At 42.7% G+C, this 16,873-nt stretch overlaps 1 protein-coding gene and 1 long non-coding RNA gene across 5 annotated transcripts in view; one reads left to right on the forward strand and one right to left on the reverse strand.

Moving 5' to 3' along the window:
- The first annotated feature begins 6 nt into the window (after positions 1-6).
- Positions 7-16,873, forward strand: part of LOC117283438 — a 40,871-nt gene continuing 24,004 nt past the window's right edge. For 2 of the 3 annotated variants that reach the window (XR_004514429.1, XR_004514428.1), the window contains exons 1-2: positions 7-171; positions 1,113-1,208. This is a non-coding gene — a long non-coding RNA (uncharacterized LOC117283438). Of the gene's footprint in view, positions 172-1,112; positions 1,209-10,768; positions 10,840-16,873 lie in introns of those variants that run through there. The other variant, XR_004514430.1, reaches the window with a different exon arrangement.
- The window catches only part of Itga6 (integrin subunit alpha 6), a 41,266-nt gene continuing 38,791 nt past the window's right edge, over positions 14,399-16,873 (reverse strand). The window contains exon 24 of one of the 2 annotated variants that reach the window (XM_019204966.2): positions 14,399-16,644. In XM_019204966.2, the coding sequence (XP_019060511.1) occupies positions 16,483-16,644 (162 nt within the window). In that variant the 3' untranslated portion in view covers positions 14,399-16,482. The remainder of the gene's footprint in view (positions 16,645-16,873) is intronic. The other variant, XM_019204967.2, reaches the window with a different exon arrangement.

Here is a 16,873-nt window from a genome sequence, read left to right on the forward strand (position 1 = left end):
GCGGGCCCCGCCGGAATCGCCGCGCAGCTCCGCCCTGTGGAGGTGGGCCCAGGACACGGTGGGGCAGGGCTGCGGAAAGCGCCTCTCCTCCAGAGACCGTGGTTGGCCCTTGGCATCCCTGGCAGTCCTGTCCCGCCCACGGTGTGCCGCGCCCCCTTCCTTTCCCCTTTTGTAAGTGCCCACCTTCCTTCTTCGCTTCGGTCCCACCCTCAGCAGCCCTCAGATTTTAGGACGGGACTGCACTTCCCTTTCAAGTGTCCGTTGGGTCCGGCTGGGAGCGCGTCCCTGAAACGCCACTCTGTGGTTAAAGTCCCTCCGGTACTACGCGTGGTGGGTGGGGTGCTGGGGTGAACTCAGGGCCTTGGCGCGTGTTGTGTAAACGGTCTGCAAAGGAGCTACCTACCTTACATCCTCCGCGCAAACCCACATTTTGCAGAACACAAAACAGACCTGGAGAGCTTCAGGCTCACTCCCTTGCCAACCTGTCGTACATAAGTAGAGTATCACAGCAACTGAAACCCCAGGAGAAGAGCATTGGCAGCTCAATTTGCAGGCTCTCTGCAGGCATGCTCAACGTGGTCATCCGTGTGTTTAAAGAGTCCCTCTGCTGTGACGGCCCTTCTCTTAAATGACCTCTTAGGGTCATCCTTTGGCCCCTTCACCCTTCATGTTTCTATAAACAGTAAACGCAGGAGTAGACGGATTCTATTATTGGTTTAATCTTACAGAGCTGCAAAAGCTACAAGTATTATTCTAACTCCTGTTTCCATTGCTACTTCCCCGTATAACCATATGGTATGTCATGGATGCAATGAAACTTTTACTGGTGCAGTAAAACAATTAGCAGTACAGAATAGCACTTGATTTCTCTATGGTGATCAGGTCTTGAGTTATATAAAAAATATGAAGAATAAGATGAGAGTCCCTTTTAAGGTTGTATTAGTCGAACAAATTGTGTTTAGTGTGAAGGAATATTGACTACCGTGTTGTAGAGGAAGAAAGTAATTTTTTCTTCAAGCCTCCTAAGCCCTTAGAACTGGCCCCTATTACAAAAGGATAAACAACTAAAAGACAAACATGTTTATTGACATGTATATTTCATATGTACATAGGAGACACCGAGAGAGTGAATAATTCTCAAAAGATAACCTTGAGTCTACAAGATCCAAGACACAAAGGAACCTTTCCTACACGATCCTACATCTTTGGTAAGCCAGGGAGATTGCTGGGCCCCAGAGGACAAATATACTGTGTGGCAAAGGAATGTCACCATGAGGGAGGTCTCCCATGCTTTCACTGAAAGCAACATGGTCAAGCAAGGCCATGACGCATCCTGAAAGCTGACACTGACAGAGGAGCTGAGTGGCTCTATGCATGGTTCTGAAATAATGCCTGAAGAGACTTAACTGACCTTGATAGATAGCAAGAGGTTCATGTTGATTGACGCAGGCCTCACTTTATCTTGGTATTAAACACCCAGCAGAAAAGAATAACCCAAAAAGGTATGAAATAATGCTATAGTAATAAAGCTAGATATAAAAAGGGTCTCCAGTCACTGACCCCTTGTCGCGAGCACGAACAGGAGTCGGATCCCAGGCTGTGAGCACTTAAACGTCTCACTCGCCTCGAGGTAATGAAAACTACAAGTGATATGTCTTTAAAGGGGTTTTATTGTCACACAAGCAATGCAAAGCAATATCAAAGCAAATGTCACAACCACAATCAGGAGAGCATTCTAGTCCTTCCCCTCAGTATCGAGACAGATGCAATACTGAGGTATAAGCTGTAACAGGGTTATACGACCTGAGTCCGTGACACCGAGCGCCGGGCTGTCGGGCAGAGATTCGAACTGCAACGTGACGATCAGCTCCGGTTCCAGCAGGGCCCCCGGCAGCATTCGGTCAAGTCGCGTGACGCAGCGACGAGTGGCAGTCAGGTCGGGTCGAGATGGACGACGACGACTGGTCTTGGGCTAGGGGTATTTATACCCCTAGCTATTCCTTATCGCTCGGGCCATGTACTCCGGTCAAGCAGGTGGTCGTAGGGTGGAGAATGTTTTGGGGTTTCCCTTTAGCAAATGGTCGCAAGGCGGGAGATAAGGAAGCAGATGGTCGCAAGGCGGGCTTAGCTAACAGCTGACGGTCTAGGACAGCAAGGCAGGTATTTCTTATCTCAAGCTGTCAGTTGCATTAGGTCATAGCTGTTAGCTAGCTAAGCTGTCAGCTAAGCTGTTGGCTGCTAGTCACACAGGGCACTTTTTGCTTATTGATTCTATTAGTTTCTACCTATTGATTACATGCTCAGTACACCCCTTCTGGCAGTTTTCAGCTTTACCGGTAGCTGACTATGGTTATGGACCAATAGGAAAAAACTATGATAAAATCTGTAAGAGCTCAGCTAGAGTTTTATATTGTTTAGTGAAGTTTGTTTTTCAAATTGTCTCTTATTTTACAGCTAAAACTAGAGTGACTTATGACAAAGTATCAGACTTATAGATAACCTCTATTAATGAAAGAATCCAAGTCCAGCAGGTTCAATCACTATTTCAATTTCTAAGTGTGACTTTCTCCCCAACCTGCCCTTTGATTCTAATGTGCTCATGCTTAGATTATGCATACTCTAATTTCTTTAAGTTTTTGTTTATGCTTGCCTAGAGGCTGCCAAACTCCAAGTGGTCATACAAATGGATCCAGTGACAAATGTGCTAGACTTCTTTTACTGGAATCCACCAGTTCGACCTTATAAATAGCTCATAAATGCTAAACTAAACAATATGACTTCTATGTTGGATTCTGAAGTCCCCTAGACCTTCTCCTTTATCCTCTTTGTGGGTTATATTCATAGCAGTCCTGCTGACCTTATCATTTGACCCATGCATTCTTAACTGTTTCTTTGGCTTTGTCTCCTCCAGACTTAAAAACTGTGCAGCTACCAAAATGACAATGCCTGGCACCTATTGAAGGCCTTTAGATAGACCCTCTCTACAGTAACTCTAACTGCTGATCACAACTATGACCCTCTTCAGCTGGAAGTAGCCAGAGCTGTCTTTGCTCTTTGCCCCCTCACAGCAGTTAGGGGTACTTCTTCAGAGGGGGGAATATTGCAGATAGGCAAGTTAATTAGATATCTTGTAGGCAGTTAGACAGGGCCACCCTCAAGGAGCCAACACAGCAAGGAGCCAACATGGAGGACAATCAAGACACATTCACTGAAGGCCAGAATTGTAAAAGGAGAGAAACTACTTTACCCTTGTGCTTCCCCTGGGATAAATAGCAGTGATTGATATTCTAATAGGTTTCAATCACCGTAGTGGGGGGCCAAGGTCTTAACCCAGCCTTTCCAGGAAATATTCCTCACCCCCACCCTTACTGAAAATCCTTGTATGCTTGCTATGTGACTTGCTCCCCTATTTGACCCCCACTTAATCAATATTACCTGGGTGACTGTACTTGTAATCTTATTGGTTGGTCATGGTTTTGCCCCACCTTATGCCCACCTTGTAATTTTCCATTAGGTGTTATAGTTTTGTCCCACTTTGTACCCATCTGACCACAAGGCTTTGCTGTATAAAACATCTTGGAGAAGTGAGGTGAGCAGGCAACCCACCTTCAGGTCCCCCTTCTGTCTCTCTTAGACAGAAGCTCAATAAAATTTTCCTACTCTTAAAAAAAAGATGACCTTGAATTCATATGTGTGTGTGTGTATGTGTATATATAATACATATATCGTATATATGACACATCAATAAAAATAGTAAATTTTTAGAGAAATATCAAGACAAAGGAAAGACTTAAATCCCCTTTATAAATAGAAATTTCCTTTACTAAAGAACAACATGTGCCTTGTTTTTAAATAGTATTTCCTGTCCTGAGTTTCTGCTTTTTCAGTGGCCTGTTGCTCAAAATAATGCATGTGCCTAAAGAGGACTATTTGGGGGTAGCATATTGTGGTGCCCTTCAATATCATATCTTCCAGTATTGGAGAGACCATTCAATGAACGAAGGGTTAGGTTGTTCCGAGCAGCCCAGACCACAGATGGAAGACTTGTGCATGAAAACTAGGGAGACAGATTTGACTCTACGTGGAGCACTTGCACTGTGAAATGAGCAGGCTTGAGGGGGTGGGCTTGTCCATGATCCTTGGTCAAGAGTTTGTACAACAGCTTTATTAGGATGGTGCAGGAATAGTTAGGGAGCAGTGTGGTGTAATGAGAAGAACTTGGGTTTTGTTTTCATATCCTAGGTCTTCAGAGTGCTGGCTCTGTGCGCTTCCATGAGTTTCTTAACCTCTCTTTCTTAGCTCTCTACTTACCTAAGAAAGGAGCATAAGAACTAGTTCACTGGACTATTATGACAAAGACAGTATAGCTATATAGCTATCTGTTGTGGCAAAATGTCCAGGTCATACTAAACACTCAATAAATCATATCTACTTGTGTTGTTATTACTGGCTTTTATTATTTCCTTGTTAGTGTAACAAGGACTCAGAGAGTAAATGACTAATGAGTAAGTAAAAGCAAGATAAAGCTTGACACCTCTGCCTTTGTTGTATCTGTCTCCCTGTTACCTTAAACTTTGGGTCAGAGCCCTACTCAGTCCTGCAAATAGGCATCAGTTAAGAGTATTACAAAGTTATTAGCCCTAAATTTACCGAGGCTATCTCTTCCTCCTTAAGACTGAGGGCACCAAGGTAAGAGTAACTAATTTTCAGGATTTTTCAGGGATATCTACATTACAACATACAGCTCCTGTAGAGATGCCTAGAAATCTGCAGTCCTTATCCTAAACCCACAGCCACCTCAGATTCCAGGAATCTATGATAAGATCATCTCCCCGCTCTAAAACAGGGATCCCACAAATGGAACTGAGGATGCTTCCCTAAATAGGAGTTGTCATGTCATGGTGGGAACTGAATTGGCCCCAACAGCAATGATGGCCCTTTAGGACCTCCCAGACCCCATCCTGAGATACCCATGACCAGACCTCAGCTTGATTAGTATTATCCCTGCTGCCAGCTAATCAATCCCCCAGCCCTGGCTTCTGCTACCCTTGTCTATAAAACCCCAAGCTTCTGACAGCCCCTTGAAGACAGATTTCAAGCCTCCTTGTGCTTCCCAGCATGATCACGCTGGTTAAAGCTCATTTCCTGCCTTTTATCACTGCTGGTCTCCTCGTCCGTCCGACACTTTGAGACAGGTGACCAAACCTGGTCTGCTGAGACCCCCTTAGAGGTAGGGCTTTTCCTCCAAAACTCTGGGAACATTGGGATTTTATGAAAACCTCTCATATTTGTGTTTTGTCTAAAGCAGACTTTACCAGTGTTTGGAGAAAACAATTTAATGTTGAATATTAGACACCCTTAAAACAGTCCTTCAACCATTTCCACAATTCCACTGTCTCCTTCCTCCTTTCTCTCTTTCCTTCTGGATCTATCCCTGAGCTCCAGATTCTTCTGGCTTTGTCAGGCACAGCATTCTTGAGCTCAATCAACCTGTTTGCAATGCTGCTGCTTTCCACCTGAGCGTGTCAAGGTGAACCTTTGTGAAAACAGAGAACCCTTTGAGATTTATTTCAGCAAGGTTTGCTCTTCCAGAAAGCAGTCATTTACTTTATAAAGTGGTTCTTCTTTCCCCACTTCATCAAACTCAGGACCTTGATCTTGCCAGGAAGGCAAGGTGCCACTGAGCTACATCCCAGCAGGGTTTTATGACCTTTGACACATTCTACCCAGTTGATTGTCCAGTTTGCCTCAGTCCTAATCTTCTACCCTAAACCCTTCCTGCCAGGCCTGGGTTTGTGCTCCTCTTAGTCACAGCTCAGTCCGCATGCTGGTGAGGCCAGATTTTGGTAGCACTTTCCCTCTGTTGGCAATAGTGTGCTTTACCATCCCTGGCTGCTCAGCTCCGCTCACATCCGTATGAATGGTCCCTCGATCAGTCTTCCGCTTGCCCCATTTCCTGCCTTGGACTTCTCTTTCATACACTAGGCAATTTTCAGAAAAGGTAAAATCAAGACTCTCATGTAGTTGTAAAATGAACACAGGCCCAAAATTATATTTAACACATTAATTAAATGAAAGGACCAGGAAAAAAATGTTACACATTCAAAGGAGAAATCAAACAGGAATTCAGGGAAGAATTTACAGAAGCTGCAAAACTGGCTTTTTCCGTGGGAATTGGGAAGGCTGCTACTTGACAGATTTATTTGCATTGTTCTGAGTTATTGTCAATTATCAGAGTTGTAAAACAGCTCAAGGGCAATCATATACCCTGGAAACTTCTAAGTTTAAACAATATGTAGCATTCCACCAAAGCACAACACCCCCACCCTGCCAAAAAAGGAAGAAAGAAAAAAGTTTTGTCTTCTTTCTTGAAGGTTCTATCATTCAAGTCATTAGTTGTGTGGTGGTGTAGAGATCATCTTACTCACCAGGATTTGTTTTGGGGGAAATCTAGTTTTTATTTGAAGTAACTACTTTGATCTACTGCAGGAGTGCTGGGAGAGGTCCCCTAGGAAGGCTCTCATATAGCTCTGCAGGAAGCCAGGGGAGGAATTCACTTTACAGAGAGAAGGTGGAGGGGAGGAGAGAGGAGATTACCAAGACTGGTTCACAGTTTGAGTGCTCATTGTAAGGCTCAGATTTATTTTTTAAAATGGGGGGAGGTTGCTGAGACTGGATCTTTTGTGCCTTTGTGCAAATTGGAGGAAAAGATGGATTTCTTGCATGAGAATTGGAGTCACTGGGGACAGCATTAGCATCCAGGGAGTCTAGGCGGGAGTGTGATGGGGATTATGAGGTAGTAAAGCCCTAAGAATTTACAGACATGGACAAGGGGAATGCTCGACTTGGACAAACTGGAAGTGGCAATCATGAAAGATAAACTTTTGCACGTTAAAAATGTAAAGACTGTTTGAAGAGATATCAGTCAGTTCATGAACTGGGGAGCTCCAGTCTGCATGTGGTTCCAGGCTCCAACCAAGGGGCACAAAGAAAAGGCAAGATGAAAAAAATATTGACTGATTAAAGGGGAACAGTAGCCTCATTTGATCATTCCAGAGGCGACACTAAATAGAAGTTAGTTGGCAGTTTGGGTTTTGGTTTATGTTGGAACCCAGAGCCCTGGAGTCCTCTCAGTATGATGGCTTCATGATGAATTATTTTAATAGCAATTTGAGCCAACATCTTTGAGGGCAAAGAAATCTTCTAGTCAGGACTGAGTTATACATGACAGACAAAAAGATTCTCACTGTTATGCTTTAAATGTTGTGCCTCCCAAGACTCGTGTATTGACTTGGCATGTTGGTACATGCCTGTGATTCTAGTTACTCTGGAGGCTAAGACAGGAAGATTCCAAGTTTGAGGCCAGCTTGGGGAATTTAGGAAGGCCAAATCTCTCTCTCTCTCTCCCTTCCTCCCTTCCTCCCTCTCTCTTTCTCTCTCTCTCCCACCCACACACACATTTTGAGGGTGCTAATCTCATTTAATGGATTAGTGCATCGATGAGTTCATAGCTGAAGGTCTGTTAGGGTGTGGGAGCATGGTTGGAAGTAGACCACTGAGGGTGCACCTTTGAAGGGTGTGTCTGTCTCTGGCTTTTCATCTGCTCCCTGCTTCTTGGCTGCCATGGGTTGAGAGCCTTTCCTCTACCATGATGCTTGTACTTTTAAAACAGCTGATACTCCTTTTTTCCTTTAAGCTTCACATGTCAATTATTTTGTCCCTGCACCAAGAAGCTGACTAATATACCTCCCCAACATGTGAAGGACTGGGGAGCCAAGTACAAGATGAAATGGACACTCTGCCCTCCCTTAAAGCACGACGTAGATTTAGAAAGACAAAATTTCTTGTAGCTTCTCCCTGGAAGAGTAGAGATAAAGCACTATAGGCAATTAAAAACCCTTATAGGCCTGAAGATGGTGCTACCCTTCCTCTAATCTTATACTGCAGACTTGACTTAGCTGAATTCCCACCCCATCCTAATCTTGTTTATCTTTGAGGACAGGATGCCTGCAGGTGGGAAGTCCCTGTTCAGATGGACTAGTCAATAATGGCTGGACTGGAGATAGCTGCTAGACTACCAGACAACTTCTTACTTCATTATATTCCCACACTGCCCAGCACCATGATGATGACCAGAGAGAACCATAAAAGGAGCAGAAAAAGGTGGCACCCAAATTCCCTAAAAAGACATGACTAATCCTCCCCTTTATTAACCTCTTTCCCCCTCATTTCTTTTCTCTTGGTGTCTATAACCCATTGACTCTCTCTCCCACTTCTCTTTTTGGCCAAGAATAGAAGTCTCCTTCCAGAGTTCAGTTGCTAGTTGGTCTTGTTATTGGTTCTACAATTCCGAGAGAAAAGAAGGACCTAATTTAGGGTCAGAAATTGGTAATGATGTTACCAGAGGAACCTAAATTAACCAGCTTTATTTAACTGGTCTTTACCTGCTATTTATTTGCTGTCCCATTAATTGCTGCCTCTAAACCCAAGTCCGTCTCCTTTGTCTTGTCACTTTTCTAAAAATTTGCTGCTCTTTGTTGAAGATACTAAAAATAAAACAAAAAAACACACACAACAACAGTAACAAACAAAAAATGACTTCACAGGCACCTCTAAGAACTACTGTACTCATTCTCCTGGTGTTTCTCATGTCTATATGAAATATACATGTCAATCAACTTGTTTTTCCTCCTTAATCTGTCCTTTGTAACAGGAGTCCACTGCAACTAAGAACCCATGGGAGTTATTATTTTTCCGCTACACATGGTATTAAAGTTCAAGCTGTTCTCTTTTTAAATTTTATTGGGATAATCCAGTGTCTACTTTCACACACACCTCCCTTTACTCCATTTCTTCACTTTCTAGCTGCCTGTTTCTGGGGTTCACTCATTCATTAACTGTCTCAGACAATACTATGTGACAGACAGACCCCACGTTAGGCACTGGGGTACAGCAGTGGACAAGGCCTCAAGATCCCTGCTCTTGTGAGACTTTTAAGGGGGAAAAACAGGTAATAAATATATAAGCTCATCTCAGAAAGTGTTAAATGCTATAAAGTTAAGGACAGATTGGTTGGGTTACTAATAGGGGGAGCATGCAAAGAAAACCTGGAGTCATTGCTACTTGAGAAAGGAAATATCAAATTGCAAAAGTTTAATTCTTTAAGCCAGGTATGGTGGCACCCTCCGTCATCCCAGCACTCTGGGAGGCTGAGGCTGGAGGATCCAAGTCCAGCCTGGGCAGCTGTTATGGCTTGTGTCTGGATGCCCCCCAAAGCTTCATCAGGTCATAGGTGGGGGAGATAGTTGGTGGAATTGATTCAAGGTGCAATGCTATACCTGAGGGCACTAGGATTAAGGGTGTGAGTGCTACCCGCCCTAAATAGTAGGAATGAGACAAAAGGAGCAGAAAGACACTGTTAAGCTCCCTTGTTGGTTGGCTACCTCCTGGCCCCATAAGTGGTTTCTCCTCTGTGATGCTACTTGGCCATGTGCCACCCTGCCTTGGAGCCAGCTGATTATGGACTGAAACCTCTACAATAAACCCTTTCCCCTCTAACTTTGTGTGTCAGGTATTTGGTCTTAGCAATGAGAGAAAAGTAACTAACACGGCATCTTAGCAATTCAGTGAGACCTTGTCTCAAGACAAAAAGGGCTAGGGATATTACAGCTCAGTGTGAAGGCCTCGGGTGCACCCCCAGTATAGGTGTGGAGGGGAGCTTCACTTTTTAAACCAGTTTTGTCCCTCAATCTTTTTTGTTTTGTTACTGACTTACAGAGGTCACCATGTCGAGACCAACAGATCATAGCTTCTGTGGCTCAGCTATTGGAAGTAAGACATGGTTTCCTGCTGAGTTGCAATGGTGTTCTGCCTCTCATGGGGCAGGTGCCTTGAAAGTGTGGCCCGTATAAGTCACCTAAGACAAATGTCACTGGTCAAGCTTGTAATGGCTACATATTCAGATTCAGGGAAGACTACAGTGTGCCTCCAGTACCCTTTATCCACACATTTGAGGACAGTAGGGGTTAGGCAACTGTATGAAGGTAGACAGGATGGTGTGACTAGTCCAGTGATAACTAGAATAGCCCTCGTTATTTCATATACCATTTACAGATAAGGATATCAAGGCATAATAAGTGGCACAGAGGGACTTAGCATTTTTAGCATGTTACATTTTCAAAACTAGTTTTTTTTAAAAAAATAATAGAATCCATGGGGCACTCTATAATGAAGCTACATCCCCCATCCCTTTCCATTTTTTATTTGAGACAGGATCTTGTTAAGTTGCCCAGGCTGGCCTGGAACTTGTGGTCCTCCTGCCTCAGCCTCCTGAGTACCTGAGTACCTGCCAGCAGGTGACTGTTCTTAACCACGCTGTTAATCAAGACTTCATAATCACCACTTGCTTCCTCAGTTAGCTGTGAACCATGAACTTCAGTTCTATCAGCAACTTGATGAAACCTTGGAACCTAACATTCCCCTGATCTTCCTGGACGAAAATGTGTTATCTTGCATTTAACAGGTTTCTCAGTCAATGCACTGTTGTATCATGTGGAAGGCAGAGTTTTCAAAGTCTGGTCTACCATACGTTATGTAGCTCAGGTTTGCTATGGGCTGTGAGCGTTTCCTCCTCCACACACCCAGTAACAAGCAAGGAAACTGCAGCCTGCCTTCCTCCTAAAGGAAACCAAAGAATTGATATTGTGTAAAGAACTTCAAGAATGGGTTTTTAAAAAAGATTCTGCTTTTTCTACACTCTTCATTTCAGGAGGAAAAAAAAATCAAGAATCAGTATATAGCAATTTCAAGATGGCCACTTGATTACTCTTACTACACTCACTCTGTACGTGCCTTGAACAGGCTGCAAAAGTCTTAAGAGAGAAATAAAGTCAATCTTGTTCAAAATGATCTATATTGATAAGCACTTTATGTTTAAGGACTGCATCCACAGCATTTTGAGATGAAGTCTCGCTGTTTTTCCCACAGGATGGTCTCAAACTCCTGGGCTCAAGTGATCTTGCCTCAGCCTCCCAAATAGCTGGGACTACAGGCGCAGACCCCCATGCTAGGCTCACAGTACTTTTGCTTGTAGCTGGCGGAGGGTGCTTAAGGTTCCAGTTCCAACAAAAATTGTTTATTCTGTGAAACAAGCAAGCACAACTTGATTTCCATGCTTCCTTCTTATTTTAAGATTCTACATAATGAAACAGTAAAATTAGGTAGCATCTAATGAGCACTTCTAGATCATCTCATTATAAGCACCTATGCAAGGGATTCTATTATATTTTACAGATGAAGAAACTGGGGCACAAAGATATTAGTGAGTCTCCCAGCTTATTCCTAAACCATAACCAGGTCATGTCCAAGTATGCATGGTATGTATTGCTCAATTTTTTTTTTTTTTGCAGTGCTTACAATTGAACACAGGGTCATACCCATGCTGCTCAAGTACTCTACTACAACTGAGCTACATTCTCAGCCCTACTTTTTATTTTAAGTCAGGGTCTCACTGAACTGCCCAAGTTGGCCTCAAACTCAGGATCTTTGTGTCTCAGCCTCCCCAAGTAGCTGGGATTATATACACATCACTGTGCCTGGCTTCAGTTCTCTCTCCCTAGAACCGAGGATTGAACCCAGGGCTTCTGCACTGAGCTATATCCCAGCCTTCATTTAATTTTTTGAGATGGGGGCTAAATTGCTCAGGCTGGACTTGAATTTGCACTCCTCCTGCCTCAGCCTCCCAGAGTGCTAGGATTACAGGCATGCACCACCATCCCTGGCTAATTGCTTTTCTCTTGCCTCTGAAGTGCACCTCTGGCTGCTCAGCTCACTACTGGGCAGTGAAGTACCACAAACAGAAACGGGTTCCCACATGGTGGGCACAACCCTTTTGATACGCAGGGGATCTAATGGTCTCTAAAGCAGTTTCCAACCTTGGCTGTGCTGGTATCATCACCTGGGAGCTTTAAATGACACTGCAGCCTGCCTCCCCTTCAGAGCTGAGGGAGACCCTGTCTCAAAGTAAAAAGGTCTGGGGATGTAGCTCAGTGCAAAGGCCTTAGGTTCAGTCCCCCAAAATCTCAAAAACTGAAAAGATCTGAGCCAGTGTCTTTTTTTTTTCCTTTAACAACTTCCAATTGGGAGATGACTAAGCCACATCCATCCCATAATGACAGGGTCTTAAAAGAATGCTCACTTAAATCTACTAGTTATTGGTGAATTGATCCCCACCTACTAGACTTTATGATAACTAACGCAGCCCACCCTGACCCCACAGTGTGATCTAGAAGGATGAAGGTGGAAAATTTTATCTGCCCTCTCCCAACATGGGTCAGTTTCCCTGTCCTGGCACAGGCAGCACAGCCGAGATGGGCCAGGGCAAGGGCAAAGAAAATTGAGGTATTTGCTGGCTGCTACAAAAATTGCACTTGACTCCCTCACTTCAGCTTAATCATCAACCATTTCCTGGTCAGTGTTGCCCTTTGTAGCGCTGGGCCCACCCCTGCATGAGGCTGGACCAATTCTTGCTCTGGTTTGTTTCACAGTTCATTTGTCTTTGGAGGATTAGGCCATGCATCCCTTTATGACTTTCTCCCTGGATGTCTGCTGGGAATGCAGCAGCAGACAGCCTCAGCTCTGCGTAAAGAGCATTCCCACATTCTACCAGTGGGATGAGATGTCTTCCTGGACTAGCAAAACCTGTTTTTTAAGGTACAAGAGTAGGAAAGATCACACTGACCAGGATCAGGCCCTGCAGGTAAAAGACATCTACCAGGTTTGCAAACAGCCACTTTCAAAATCATTCTGAAATTCATTTTTTTCCCCACCTCTTTAAACCTCACCTTCTTCTCAGTACAAGTGGCTGGAACCTAATCCTTTTGGTTTTGAAGAATTGCCTTTAATCATTCCGTTGAAGCTACCCAAACTGACCAAACCTCCACATTTGTTTTCTTAGTACCATGTGGAACCCAGCCACCTACAATGCAGGTCCTACCGCATTTCACGTTTCTCCCTTTAAAACTGAAGTGTCTCCATCCATTTGTCCTCCCACAATGTCTTCTTGTGACTATGTCTTGGTAAGATATTTTCATTTACAGTAGAAGCTTTGGTCTTATCTCTACTTCCGTGGTTTGGCCAACTAAAAGCACTGCCCCCATCTACATCCTCCCCCACATCCTAGAACAGTCTCAGGGACAAAGGCAGACAAACCACAACGTATGTGATCCACTGTGAGGTTTGGAGAGAGTAATTTGAAACTAATAATAAAGTGCCAATATTTCCAACATTTCCCCTTCTATAGAGATAGTCTAAAGTATCATCATTTCCTGTATTTTTTGGGGGATGGGGGAAGTGGGTAGAATCATAGGAGACATATAAAGCACTGTCATGACCTTGAGTCAATGTCATTTATGCCATAGCTCCACTGAAAGCACAGCTAACAGAAATGGATGGTGATTATACATCAGCATAGTGACTTATCTGAGTGAACCCACCAGACCGGATTGACAAACAGGCAAAAAAAAAGTGGGGGAGGGGGGTTCAAACCCACTGGCTCAAAATTAAAAAGTGCCAATTACCTATTTCTTGGAGTGATAACACCTGTTTTCAAAGCACCAAGAAGGCTAAGCCTTTTTATCAAATATAGTGGAAACTATTACCCAGTATGCTTTACAGACAACAAGTATTTTAGAATATTCAGGCCAGGACATGTTATATTGTTTGAGCACCATACATGCTTTATTTTCTCACTAAGTTGCCATAATCCAGCTAGAGAAGTTTCATTAAAATGTTTAAATCTAAATGAAGTGCTTTGGTGGAGAAAGTACTTTCTAACTGGCTGATTCTGTCAATCAGCCTTGCTCTCACATCTGAAACAGATTCTAAGGAAGTGACTCAGCCATAGGAACCTTTATCTTTTTATTTTTATTTTTTATGGCATGGTATACTTGCTAGTACTTTATCCCTTACAGGCACAAGCCTTTGAAGCAGATGAATCAATGCAAACAGACAACTTGTAATGTGTAGGTTTTTGTGGTGCTGGGGCCTGAACCCATGGCCTTGTGCATGCTAGACAAGCACGCTACCACTGAGCTATATCCCCAGCCTTTGTTAAGTACCTTGAATAGACTGCTTATAAGATCACTGTGTTATTATAAGACAAGGAAATTTTAAAGACTTAAGCATCAACTAAAATGAGCATCAACTCAAGAAAGGATCACATTTACATTGCATTGCTTTGGGTACTTGTATCTCTGGCTGATCTAAGATTATATGGGACACAGAAAGTAAAAAAATACTGGAAAATATTTGTTTTGCTTGATGAAATAAAAAGAAATGCAATTCAGGTTGTCACTTATAATTTTAGAGTTTCACATATAGCAATGCTGTTACTAAGCAATGAACACTTTCATAAAAAATTTATTTCACACTTTTATACAAATATCCACAGGTATTTTCTAATCATGAAGTAATTTTACAATGCTAGTTAGTATAAAAAATGTATCAAATGCAAACAGACCAGTGACTTGACTTGAGATGACATTTTTAACAACTATAAATTGAAATACCATAACATTCTTATTTCTTTGTTGTTAAACTACCCCTCCCCCACCCCTCTTTTCAGGACATTTATTTTTATAACAAAGGCTTACAAACACTGTCAAAATATCAGCTTCTTAGTGTCCTATAACAAAGCCAGTGAGTTAGGCTCCAATTTACCCAAGAAACTGAGACTTTAAACACTGTTATAACCTGTTTTAGAGAAACTTTTGTAAACAAAATTCCATTTGCAAAATTATTTTTTGAATAAAATCTCTAAAATACAACCAGAATAAAGTTCTTAGTATCCTAAGGATGTAAGATTTGTAAAAAAGAAAAACAAACAAACAAACAAAAAATGCCAAAGCAACAATGGCACATACAGCTGTCTTTTGTTCTTTTAAAAGACTGAGGGCCCGGGATTTAGCTCAATGACTCTGCGCCCTGCCTCGCAAGTGCTAAGTCCTGAGTTCGATCCCCGGTACAAAAAAAAGATTGATACACCGCTTGTACTACATCCAAATTAGCACCTGTTTGCTGTTGCTCCCATATAACTTAATATATCAAAGCACAGTAAGTTGTAAAAGTCAGGTTTCATATTTATTCAATCTCTGTTGAATATATAGAGTGACAATTGTCTTTCTCCTCCCATCCACACAGCTTTACAATTAAACCATTTAAAGATCTTGTTAAGGTAGTCCCCCAAAGTCATTTGGGGAATTCAGATAGGGGAAGAAACAAAATAAAATAACATTGACTCACTGATTGAATGGCTCCAATGACACCTAAAAGTTAGGAGCTATGATATTCTGCCTGACTAGAATCATGGTTTTGGTAGCAGATACTCACTCAGTAGTCTCACACTGGATGGGTCTGGACCCACCCTCTGCGCTCACCAGTTTCTTTCAAGCCCTCAATATACAGTATTTGCAGCAGTGAGTAAACATGTCCTAGAGTTCAAGGAACAAAATCATTTTCTTTAAAAGTTCCTGAAAGTTATAGCATGAAATCTAAAAATATCACATAGGTCTCTAAACTAAAAAGTTATCAGATGTCTGATAAACAGTTAAATCCTTTCTTCAACCTTTTGGGTTGGGGGGAGGGGATGCCAAGGAGATGTTATAATTTACAGATAAGTTATTAAAACAACTCTTGGATACATTTACAAAGAATTATTATTATCTTCTGGCAGTAAATCATTTAGGTCAAACTAATGACCTGCCATGTTCTAATTCTGATTGCGTAAACCAACATGAAGGATCTTTGGCGTGTTAGTCAATAACAAAATGGTTTGAAGAAAAAATAAATATCATACACAAACAAATATAACTAGCATTCAAGTCTGCTGCACCTGTGTGTTTTAGTGAAAAGGAGAAGGAAACCTGCAGGCATTTGGCGAGTGCAAGGATTCACACATCTAGGAAACGGAGCAAGGACAGGATGGCAATGTCACCTATTGCACATTTAATAAGAGCACTTTAAGCCGAGACAGGACAACCCCAACAGCAGAGCCCTGTGCCGCAGGACAGTTAATCTGCACGTTCTCCAACCCTACGGCGGCAGACTGGGCCGGCCACTCGGTGAGTGTGGGTGATCCTGGTACCCTGCTCCAGCTACACCCTCAGGAGGATGTCGCCTGCGTGTAGCTGGGCAGGCCCTTCCCCAGCACGTGTTAAGTCAACCACACCAAAATCAAAGGCAACCCAGAAAATTAAATTAAGGCAGTTAAAGAAAAATCCACTCCAATAGTCTTAAATTTGGCTGTGCAAACCAGGAGCCACCTTCGGCTGAGTAACAATATCCACAGTTTCAACTGTAGCTTCGTACTGCGTGTTGTCAGTCTGAAATCAATCTTCAGATTTTGAACAGGCTTATAAATCCATTTGAATGTCTGAGTTGAAAAAAAAAGGCATTTTGGGTCCTGTGAAGCTTTTCTGACCCCCCCTAGGAGTAACTTTCATTTTCGTTCCACTTTGTGATCCACTGTTTCTTTTCCAAGTTATCATTATACTTTTCATCTTTGATCTCTCGTTCTTCTTTCCGGATCCTTACAGCATAGTATCGGGGAACGCTATCATCGTACCTAGAGCGTTTAAAAAATCCACACTAGAGAGGGGGAGAGAAAAACAGACACAAATTAGTGCATCTCAGGGAAAGCAAGTGCAGTAAACAGAAATGTCTAAGCTGTCTGTTCAGCCATGTCTACCTTTGGACCAAGGGAAAAGATAACATTTTAAGAAAGCACTAACAGGCTGAAAAGAACAGCCAGGAGAAATGTTAGAGAACAGCTGTAAAACTGAAAGAGAAGTCCATTTTTACTTTGTCTTTATATTTT

This window comes from Fukomys damarensis, unplaced genomic scaffold (genome assembly GCF_012274545.1).
Source record: "Fukomys damarensis isolate Sample0158 unplaced genomic scaffold, DMR_v1.0_HiC HiC_scaffold_26, whole genome shotgun sequence".
Classification (NCBI taxonomy): domain Eukaryota; kingdom Metazoa; phylum Chordata; class Mammalia; order Rodentia; family Bathyergidae; genus Fukomys; species Fukomys damarensis.